The 10,045-nt window shown below is 39.1% G+C and overlaps 1 protein-coding gene across 2 annotated transcripts; it reads right to left on the bottom strand.

Annotated features, from left to right (window-relative positions):
* Positions 1 to 14: 14 nt before the first annotated feature.
* tbc1d7 (TBC1 domain family, member 7) lies at positions 15 to 9,603 on the bottom strand. Of its 2 annotated transcripts, XM_085386840.1 has the most exons (8): positions 9,585 to 9,603; positions 9,012 to 9,131; positions 7,091 to 7,171; positions 6,507 to 6,697; positions 5,252 to 5,389; positions 3,025 to 3,170; positions 2,072 to 2,201; positions 15 to 1,179 (listed from the first exon to the last, which is right to left on the bottom strand). In XM_085386840.1, the coding sequence occupies exons 1-8, from the start codon at positions 9,598 to 9,600 to the stop codon at positions 1,093 to 1,095; spliced, it is 909 nt and encodes a 302-aa protein (XP_085242966.1). In that variant the 5' UTR covers positions 9,601 to 9,603; the 3' UTR covers positions 15 to 1,092. The 2 variants fall into 2 exon arrangements, with proteins under 2 accessions (XP_085242966.1, XP_085242965.1); XM_085386839.1 differs by lacking the exon at positions 9,585 to 9,603 and having other exon boundaries at positions 9,012 to 9,578.
* Positions 9,604 to 10,045: the final 442 nt, after the last annotated feature.

The raw sequence follows: 10,045 nt of genomic DNA, 5'->3' as shown, positions 1-10,045 counted from the left end.
CCAAGAGTGCTCTCTACAACAAAAGGAAATTCCTGTCTCCAAACACTTTCACATCAATCCGCTGAGCAATAATGTCAGATTCTCTCTTTTACATCAATCTAGTTGTGGGCTGCGTTCGAGTGTTCAAACACTTTTCAAACTTCAGATTCCCATTTTAAACCAAAGCAACTTGACCTGTTGTGAAAGCCGTCACCTTGAATGGAGAATTCTGGAGTGACGAGTATCAAGAGTTCAGTAACCCACTGTGTCACTGTGCCTACAGGCGTGTTTACAGGGATTTCAAAGTTGCCAAATAACCTTGTTTATTTGATACAGAATATTATCTGTAGACACAGTAAAATGTTACTGAGCTCTCTGCTGAATTACAAGAAGGACTGTGTTTGCATTTCACCTTTTATTGTCTGACATGAGCCTTTTTGGTACGAAACGTGTCAATCCTGCCACCTTACGATTTGCCTTTTTTTTCCTCTCCCTTTTTAATGGTTTACACTTAAGATTGGGTCCATGAATTGGAGGTTTTTACCATGTTATTGGTGAGAACAAGCTGCGTGGGTTATGATTGTGTATCTGAGTGTGTGCGTATGCAAGAGTCAGTAATATTACTGTCACTTGTACGCGTTTAAAAAATGTTTTGAGAAAACTCTTCTCAGAATTCTAAGAGGATGTACATAAATTAAAAGGATTTTCAAATGTTCTTTTGTAAAGCAGAAAGACCTGCATGTGGGTATTAATTTATTGTGAGTCTTCTATGATGTATGCAGTTTCTTAAAGAAAGAAACTTATTAAAAAAATAATAAGTTACAGCCTCGTCTGGTTTTTTTCCCCCAACCCACCACCAACTCAAGTCTCTTTCACCAGAATGGTTTGCCAGAGTCGCAGGGGAAACCTGGAAAATCAACAGTATGAAAAGGGTCCCCATGGTTTATCAAAAGCAGCCATGATGAGTTTTCAGTTCAGTTCAGTTACGCAGAGACAAAGCCCCGTGGACGGCGAGTGCCGCAGTGTCTTAGTGAAGCATTGCGAGTCCAGGTGGATTTCAGGAAAGAAGATTACTTCTGGTTCCAGATATTTTCCTTGTCTGGCTCCGTGTTGCTATATAGCATGGATCAGGGTGCCGGAGTACTTATGCCACAAATCAATGGCTTTAGTGACAATGGCATCTGTGTTCTCCTGCGGTATCTGGAAGAGAGATTGAAGGGAAATATCATACAAAGCACATGCTAGGAGAGAATATGTGTCTGGATTTGAAAAGCTACAACGTAGGGGTCCAACTGTACATCTGTCCTGTTAGGTCAAGGACGTCCAGTTCACCATGAGACTCGTTCAGTTGAATACACCCAGTGACCCAAACAAGTGCTATCAGTTTAGTCTTACATCTACATTCTGACACTGCAGCAGGTGTTTTGGCAGTGCACCAGTTGATGTCTCTCACCTATCTGAACTACAGCACAAGGAAAAAGATTTATTAAAAAAAATGTGTTCACTCATTCTATACATTCTAAGTGTCATTCAGTCACAACCAGAACCTGCAACGTCTGCTTGAATGGGTCGAATCAGAGCACCCGACTGGTAAGAGTCCGATCATCTCCATTGACTCCAGTGGACAGTTTGCTTGTTTGTTTGTTTTGTTTTACAGAAATAATGGATCACAGAGCTGGAAGTTAGCAACACACACTTGCAGAACTGCATATTTATGAAGTAAGATATTAAAAAAAAAAAACTAAATTGTATTAGTGCACATCAATCAAACTCACTTGTGTATTTAAAACATGTTGGTTAATTATCCAAAAATGAATTTGCAGATTTTGGGCATGTTAATTGAGGCCAAATTAGGCTAGCACAATATTAACTAGGAACAACTAATCGCCTGTACATTCTTTTTATCTTAATGTTATTTCATCCAAAATTATATCATCAGAAAAAAGCCTACAAATCCTGCCAACTGTAACTGCTGTATCTGCATCTGATTTACTGTACTAACTCAAAAACCAAGGCTGGAGTGTTTATTGTTTATCAGAATCCAGGTATTGTTGGACCCATACTGTGAGACACAGTTGTCTCTTATACTTACATTGCACAAGAATTTGACCATGCCCTCTGGCCGGTTGATGCCCATCAAAATAATTTTGTAGCTGAGCAGGATCTCCAGGGCCACAAATACCAGGATCTTACAGGAGCCACTGATCACCTTGTCCCACACCCTAAAGACAAGGGAAGACCACAATCAGACCAATAAAAGAGCCAACATACTACCCAGCACGTCCTAGAGCACACTTAAAGTTAAAGTTTGATAAACATAAATTTAATACAATTACTAGAATTTTTTTTTAATACTTCACATGCTTTAAAAAGACTGGCTGTCACTTCACATTTACTAATTAAGGCTGTAGGATATTCCCAAGGTGAGCCAAGAGCTATGGAATTTGTTCGATGTGTTTCATTATTCTCTAGGTCTGTAAATAAATTGTATATAAATAAGAAAGTACCTCCAAAATCTGTGTAATCTGTCCTCAACACAAAAATCCATTTTATGCTGGAAGTAAATTTTCGGCTACACTCCACAAACCCTTGAGAATGTGGAAACCATGAATTGGCCTTCAGGTGACCTCTATGACACAGTAACAGAGCGCTTTGACAAACAGTTAAGACAATCCGGACAAAGTGCAGCTTTCATGCACCTTTATGCTGACAATTTTTGCTTATTCATTAACACTGAAATCGACAAACTCAACAGTTCCTGTAGATGGACTTTTGGGTAGAGTCAGCTGTTGCTACACGGCTTGTTGAGCCATGCCATTCTTTGTAAATTGTGACTTTGGTTGATGAAGAAAAGATGGCTGGCAGCCTTCTGAGTAAGACACAATGTGGAACCCTATATAAAAGTTTTCTGCCATGCTGCCATGACTCCATGCTAAAGAAATGCAAGAATGCCCTTTAGCTTATGAGAATGCAGCTACCCTTGTTTTGTTGGCTCAATCCAAAGATGGTGAAATGAGCAGCTTCTGGAGTGAACAGTTAACTGACCTTTGCAGACTGGATTCAGGCAAGCAGCCAGCAAAGCAGCATCTGAACCAGAGGTTGTAGGGTAGCTGATGCAGGGCTCCGCTGTTCTTCAGATGGTTTAGCAGTCGAGGTTCCTCCTGACTCAGATAATGCTCCAGGCTCTTTGGCTACCCCAGGAGGAAAATAACAAAGTCTTTATTTTAAGATCTTTGTGATTCAGATTGTTGGATCATGAGAACTTTACCATTATGCATTATACAGATTGTACAAATTGAAGTTACACCAAGATTCACTCTCACTCAGTGTCTCAGCGTTCTGTCAAAAATACATCAAAATATGTAGATTCACAAATTTATAAACATATAAGCAGTGTTGGGAAGGTGTATGTATTCCACTACAGATTACATGATTACAGAATACATGCCCCAAAATGTATTTTGTAACGTATTCCATTACGTTACTCAATGAGAGTAATATATTCTGAATACTTTGGATTACTTAATATATTATCATGCTTTTTACAACTACATGAATGTACTATTGCTGTGTGATTTATTACTATTACTGAAGGTTACTCGCCATACCAATAACAACTAGATGTTTAAATCTTAATATAAATGAGTAACAGTAGGTGGACATTAGGTAAGGCTGCACTTTTTGCAGCGATCTCGTATAGAAAACTAATCGCGCGGATATAAAACAGGTCCACAGCTCCGAACCGTAGTAAAGGGACCTCTGGCTAATACGTCGGGTTCGTGTCGGGCTCGTAGCCGAAAACTAGCTTTACTTTGTTGTCTAGGCCAACTTTGCTATTGAGAGACAGAGAGAGGCGAGTCTACAGTCGACTCTTAATAGCTTACTTACAACTGGGCTACACTGCCCATGAGGCTACATTCTTTAGGCCTATGCCTGCAACACTCTGTCTATTGCCTTCATATTGAATAATTTTTTGAACAATAATTTTTAACAATATTTCATCACGTCATTATGTGGGCTGCAAGTAGACGTGAGCCGCGAGATTGAGACACAGGCATTAGAGCCTCTTAATGGGTGTTTTGTTTGAGTTTCCACCAGCGTGGAATTACCAAAAATAGAGAGGATATAGCCCAACATATGAAACAGGAAAAGACCGCCGTGTAATCCCTTTATTTCAACTGTATTCTGAATATCACCTTTTTAAACGGTAACTGTAACGGAATACAGTTACTCATATTTTGTATTTTAAATACGTAAAGGCGTTACATGTATTCTGTTACTCCCCAACACTGCATGTAAGTACAGCTGTCACTGTTTTAAAATCCTCAACTGTGTGAAACGGAGCACACGTGCATGGGCCTCAGCTCTACTTTGACAGTTCGCCTTAAATAGAAAGTAAGCAGCCTTTAAAAAAACTCATTAGACTCAGCAGAACAGCTGTCTGTATGCACACAGCTGCGAGGGTTATTTATAACAACATTATCAGTGCAGCATTATCTCCAACATTATTAAACTTCACAAAGATGAGCAGTCTTTTATTCACACTGCTCATTAAAAACTGACGTACAGGAAAAGAAATTACATAAACACACTTTCATCACCTAGTTCTCATCATTTGTCCTCAATTCTTACTGCAATTTATCCTTTCTGTGACCAAAACTATCCAGAAAATGATTTAGTTTAATTGAAGAATGTTTTCTAACCATTGTCTTTTTTCTGGTCAACATCTGAGGCCTGTACTATGAAGCAGGATTAGGGATTTAGATTTATTGTATCACCTGCATTGTGCATTAAAGCTCTTCATATTTTTCCAATTTAAACTATGTTTTGTAAAATATGCTGCTGTGCTGACAGCACACCTGGCCATATGTTACCAAGACTGTCCCTTTACTTTGAATGGGCTCACTTAGATAGCTAACGCCTGGGTTACTTCATTTGACTACTGAACACCTTCATGTAACCATTTAATGAGGCTTATGTTGTTATAGTTTTTGCTTTGTCGTTTTTCAACAATCTTCTTGTGGTGTGTCTGTGAGCGACGCAGTGTCTGTATATGTACCTTTATCACAAAACGTATCTAAAAAAGCTGCACTAACGCCAATTTATTCCCGTTCTTTTAGTTAATCTATTAACAATGTCAAACAGTTTGACAGGCTTATAGTATTTTTGCACCAAAAAGGTGCTTCACAAAGAGCTAGTAGCTGGAAACTTGGCACATCTCGGGATGGTGTACAGTGTGTGAAATGATGAAAACTAAACATTAAACACTTACAAGGTGAGGTACTGAGTCTCCAAACTTTGTATGGTACTGGTTGACAAAACACTTGACGAGCCAGTAGCAGTCAACAGGATCATCTACAATCTCTTCCATGGCTCGGCTGATGGAGAGGAAGTCTTCATTCTCTTCATCCTGGTGAAGAAGAAAAAAACAAAAGAAAACATATCAACAACACAGACCCAGAGAAAAACACTTAAAATAAAATCTGTACTTTTTATGTGGTCATTGTTTCTTAACGATCAAACAGCTATACAACAACACTTTCATTGAATAGAACAGAATCTTTATTGTCACTGTTACAAGAACAATGAAACACAGTTTGGCATCTCTCCGTTGGCAGCATGTAGATTTACATTCAGTTTGTTTAAGGACAGGAGAAGAAGATAAAAATAGGCATAGGTTTTAGGGGTATCTACTCAGGGAATGTGTGTGACACACAATGTGTGTAATACTATTGACAATGCCTTGGTTAGTATCATTATTTTCAATCTCACATGTCTGAATTTACAGCTATTTTTTCATTGACATACTGTATTAACACAACCGATCTAAAAATCACACACAAAAAGCTCCCCATAAAAACCTAGTAGGAAAAAGTTACCAGAGGGGATAAATTCAGTTTTAGAATTTAGATTCAATGTTAACTGTAGCTAAGTTCAAATTGTTAATGCTAGCTTATTTTAATCAACAGCATTGTCATAAGCAAAACTAGGGTGGCAAAAGATTATTTTAGGGTGGCACATACCACACCATGCCACCCCTGTAGATTGGCCCTGTTCACTGCAAAACCAAGACGCCGCGTGTTAACATCTCCCCACACACCCAAAAAAATAAATAAATAAAATAAAAACAGTTAAATAAACCATCTGTGATACCTGTGACTGTTCTTGGGCAGTTGTTTTAGTCACTATCCAGACTTTTGTTTCTGTAGTTTGATATCATCACATTTTTTTATTTTCCAATTTTTAGATGTTATAAGCATGACATTATAATTTCAATTGCTTATTTTGTCTTGTGAATTCTTGCTTGATGTACTTTTTGTTGCTATGATCTTTTGTTTGATCTTGAACTCTGCTGCTCAACCCACAAATGCATTTTCTTTACAAATGTGGCACCATTTAAGGGGAAACAAACAGGCTTTCGAACAGTGTGAGAATTATTTCTTCACTGTTACAAGAAAGAAATATGTGACAAAACACAAATTTACATCCTTTTCGCTTATTATGGACTGATATACTTTATTTTTTACCGGGGGTGAAGTCTCAGAGCATCGCGGGAGGGTCTGGCTCTCCAGTTGGAACATCCGCAAGTAAACATGGGTGGAGGGTGTGGAGGAGTTGATGTATCTCATCACTTCCAGAGCTTCCAGGATATCCTGATACTGCTCCTTCCTGTAGCCCCCAACCAGAGCATGAGAGTCACTGTGTGGAGGTAGGATGCCTGCAGGCACAGATGACTTCTAGTTAAGAAATGTATACATACACATTTAACAAAACTGAGTTAATTTTAAAAAAAGGAGTGCAGTGTTCAGTTGTGTTGGACAGATTAACCTATTTAGCATAAATAAGTTCCAAACAAGAGAAATAGAAGTAAACGAAACATGTGTTTACATGCAGCTCTTAGCCTTGCATATGGCTGCATATGTCTATACTGCAAATCACAATTACTGAAAATGAATATTTTAAATATAGTTTTTAAAAAAAATCTTTAAAGACTAGTGCAGTACAATAGCTAAGTGATTCTCTCCTGTATTTTTTGTTTCTACCCATCTAGTCAAATCTGCACAACTGAAGAGGGTGACAGGGTGAACACCTGATCGCATGTGATTCTTACCCAGCAGTACCTTCCACACATGAATCCTGTACATGGAAGGAAGGGGGAACCTCTGACTGAAGGTGCTTAGCTTTTCTAAATCTGTAAGAGAGCAAAACTCTTCAGGTATGAAGTTTAAAAAAAGGGAAATTGAAAAAAATATATATAAAAATACATTTATTTATTTTTTTGGTCTGGCTTTTTCCAGACCAAAAAAAAAACATGAAAAATGTGTCATTGTACATGCATATGTGTGCATGTGTGTGTGTGTGTTCCGTGTTCAGCCAAGAGAAAGTGTCCCTTCAGTCAGTTAGGCAAAAGTCAGCAATCTTAGGTCGACACAGGTGGTCTTGAATGAGGGGGGAGGCAGTCACAACACAGTCTTGTTATCTAAGGGAGAATTTTTTTATTTCCATCAGCTTTTGCCTTGAGCATCCAGCTGGCCTCAGGGGGTGCCGCATGAGATAAAGATGGTAGTTGTTTTGGTTAGCGGAACAAACAGCTTCCAATTTTACAACCAGCCTTGTGGGATTTTGAACAGCTGTAGCCGCTTCTTGTTCTTCAATAAGCCAGGCCCGAGCCAGCTCCAATCAGCCAGAACTCTGCTATTGTGGTTCCAAATTGGTAGATGTCGTTCAATGTCCTCCATCGAGAGCGTCGTCAGACACATGATGCAACCAACCATCGAGTACCCGGCAGCAAACGTCTCCACAGGACAATTGGGCTCTCCCAGGCCCAGGAGTTGTCAGTTTCGTTAAGGGACCAAATCCATAATTCTTCTTTAGGTTTTTAGAGAACAAGTCTGGGAGACTCTCTTAGGGTTAGAGAATAAGCGAGACTATACAAAAGACACGAGAAGCCAAGCTGGAAAGATAAGGGAGAGGGAGAAGGAGAAAGATGTACTCCATTTTACAATGTATGACTCAGGAAAACAATCCTGCTCAATTATTCATTCAAGTTTGAGATCTGTGGCAGTAAAAGAGGAAAATGTTAACACTGGAATGTTTTTCCTCCTTGGAAACCTGCAACATGACCAAGAAGGTGCCCTTCATTTAAACGTTCCTCAGTTGTTAGTAAGGGACCCAAAGTGTGCGAAGAACATATATCTCAAGCCATTACACACCATCAACCACCATCAACAACCAACCACCAGCCTGAGCCACTGACACATGGCAAGATGCATGCTTTCATGTTATGTGCACCATATTTTAACCATTCATCCGTCTACCATTTGAATGCTGCAGCAGAAATCAAGACTTATCAGATTAGACAATGTTTTCTACTGTTCAATTCCAATCAGCCCATGACGATTAGAGTCTCCGTTTTCTGTTATCAATTGACAGGAGTGGCACCTTCTGCTGCTGAAGCCAATCTGCTCCTAAGTTTTACATGCCGTGCATTCATATTGGCACTTCTGCATAACTAGTTCCAATGGGTGGTTCTTTAAGCTACTGTTGCCTCCCTATCAGCTCAAGCAGCCTGGCAATCCTCCTCTGACTTCTGCCATCAACAAGGCATTTTCACCAAGAGAACTGCTGCACAGTGCATATTTTCTCTGCAAACCCCTGCAAACCCCTGAGTGGCCTGTGCCACTCCGATGATGACAAATCAGATGATGCAAACAACCATGCCGCATTCAAAAATCACTTAAACCACCTTTCTTCATTTTGCAAGACTCAGTTTGAACTTCGGCAGGTAATCTTGATTATGTTTACATGCCTAAATGCATTCAGTTGCTATCACGTGATTGGCTTATGAGATATTTGCGGTAATGAGTAGCTGAACAGGTGTCTTTAATAAAGTGTTCGTAAGATTATATTATAGCATAGCATTGGCTTACAGGTATATTGTTATTGTCATGGTAGTGCGGACGCTTAGCTAGCAAGAGACTTTACACTTATGCTACCTATGCTAGCACGAGCGATAATTTTCCGTTACCCACCCAGAGGATTGTCTTTGAGTAGTATCTCCAGGGACTTCTTCTCCTCCACTCCTCTGAAACCCACTTTCTCGTAGTATGCAGAGCGAAAATTTCTCTGTGGGTCGTCAGCCATGGTGCCGCCTGGACAGTTAAACATGTGCATTTCAAACTAAAGAAAAGCAAACTTTAAGTATTAGCCTGTTTTAGCCTGCATGGACATAAGACAAAGTTTCTCGTCCAGACGTGCAGCTTGGGGGAAAACAGAAAAATGTTTTTAATTTGGCTGACTAAAAAAGTTAATTACGACTCCCTGCAGTTTGCTGGAACACAAACACAGTGAACACAAAGACTCCTGCCTTGACGTTTCAAAGCGTTTCGGGCTCCCGCGACCCTCAGACAGCTGCCCCACAGCTGTTTGCTACATAACGTCAGCAAACAAGCTAGTGTTAGCTTAGGAACAGATAACCAGCTAAAAGCATAACTACTCTAAAGTAAAAATTCTCTGAGAGACTACTAAAAAGTATTAAAGTGGCCATCACAACCAGTGATAAGAACAATTTAAACAGATAAAAAATCTACAGATAAATTGACAACCTCCTCCGGATGCCATACAATGTTGTTATGAAAACCCTTCCGGGTGATACTATCAAAATAAATTCCGTAGCAACGTTCCAAATATGAAAAATATTTTTATTTTGAAAATATAGATTACCATGCTACGCCTCATATACGATTGCACTTTCAACTCTGCTTGCCTTGCATTTCTTGATCTTTATCTTGCAGGTTATTTATACTACATTATTTATAAACAAATAACTAATAAAGAAAAATCAACAAGCTTCTTTCTTTAAGGGAAAGGTGTGTCACAGCTTTCATAACCCACTTAGAATACTATTTAGATTTAGATTGCTACTTTTTAGACTTCCTATATTCATTTTATTTTATTGAACTTTTCTGAGACATTTTTGCCTTTTCGAGCTATTTTGTTTTGTCAGATTCTATCATACTATTCTACTTTATGCATCTACCATGTTATTGCCTGTGTTAACTGTTTT

Source organism: Rhamphochromis longiceps, linkage group LG17 (assembly GCF_057381845.1).
Source record: "Rhamphochromis longiceps isolate RC_006_pf linkage group LG17, R_longiceps_female_GT1.1, whole genome shotgun sequence".
Lineage (NCBI taxonomy): Eukaryota > Metazoa > Chordata > Actinopteri > Cichliformes > Cichlidae > Rhamphochromis > Rhamphochromis longiceps.
Note: the sequence above shows the minus strand (reverse complement) of the source record. Positions and strands in the feature narration are given on the sequence as shown.

What these genes read in the sequence shown, in the direction of transcription:
- tbc1d7 (XM_085386839.1), bottom strand. Translation starts at nt 9,153, where the DNA reads ATGCACATGTTTAACTGTCCAGGCGGCACCATGGCTGACGACCCACAG. An exon ending in GCTCTGAGACTTCACCCCCG is followed by an intron (nt 5,390 to 6,506) that starts GTAAAAAATAAA and finishes CTTCTTCACCAG; the next exon opens with GATGAAGAGAATGAAGACTT. An exon ending in CCTGAATCCAGTCTGCAAAG is followed by an intron (nt 2,202 to 3,024) that starts GTCAGTTAACTG and finishes CCTTGTCTTTAG; the next exon opens with GGTGTGGGACAAGGTGATCA.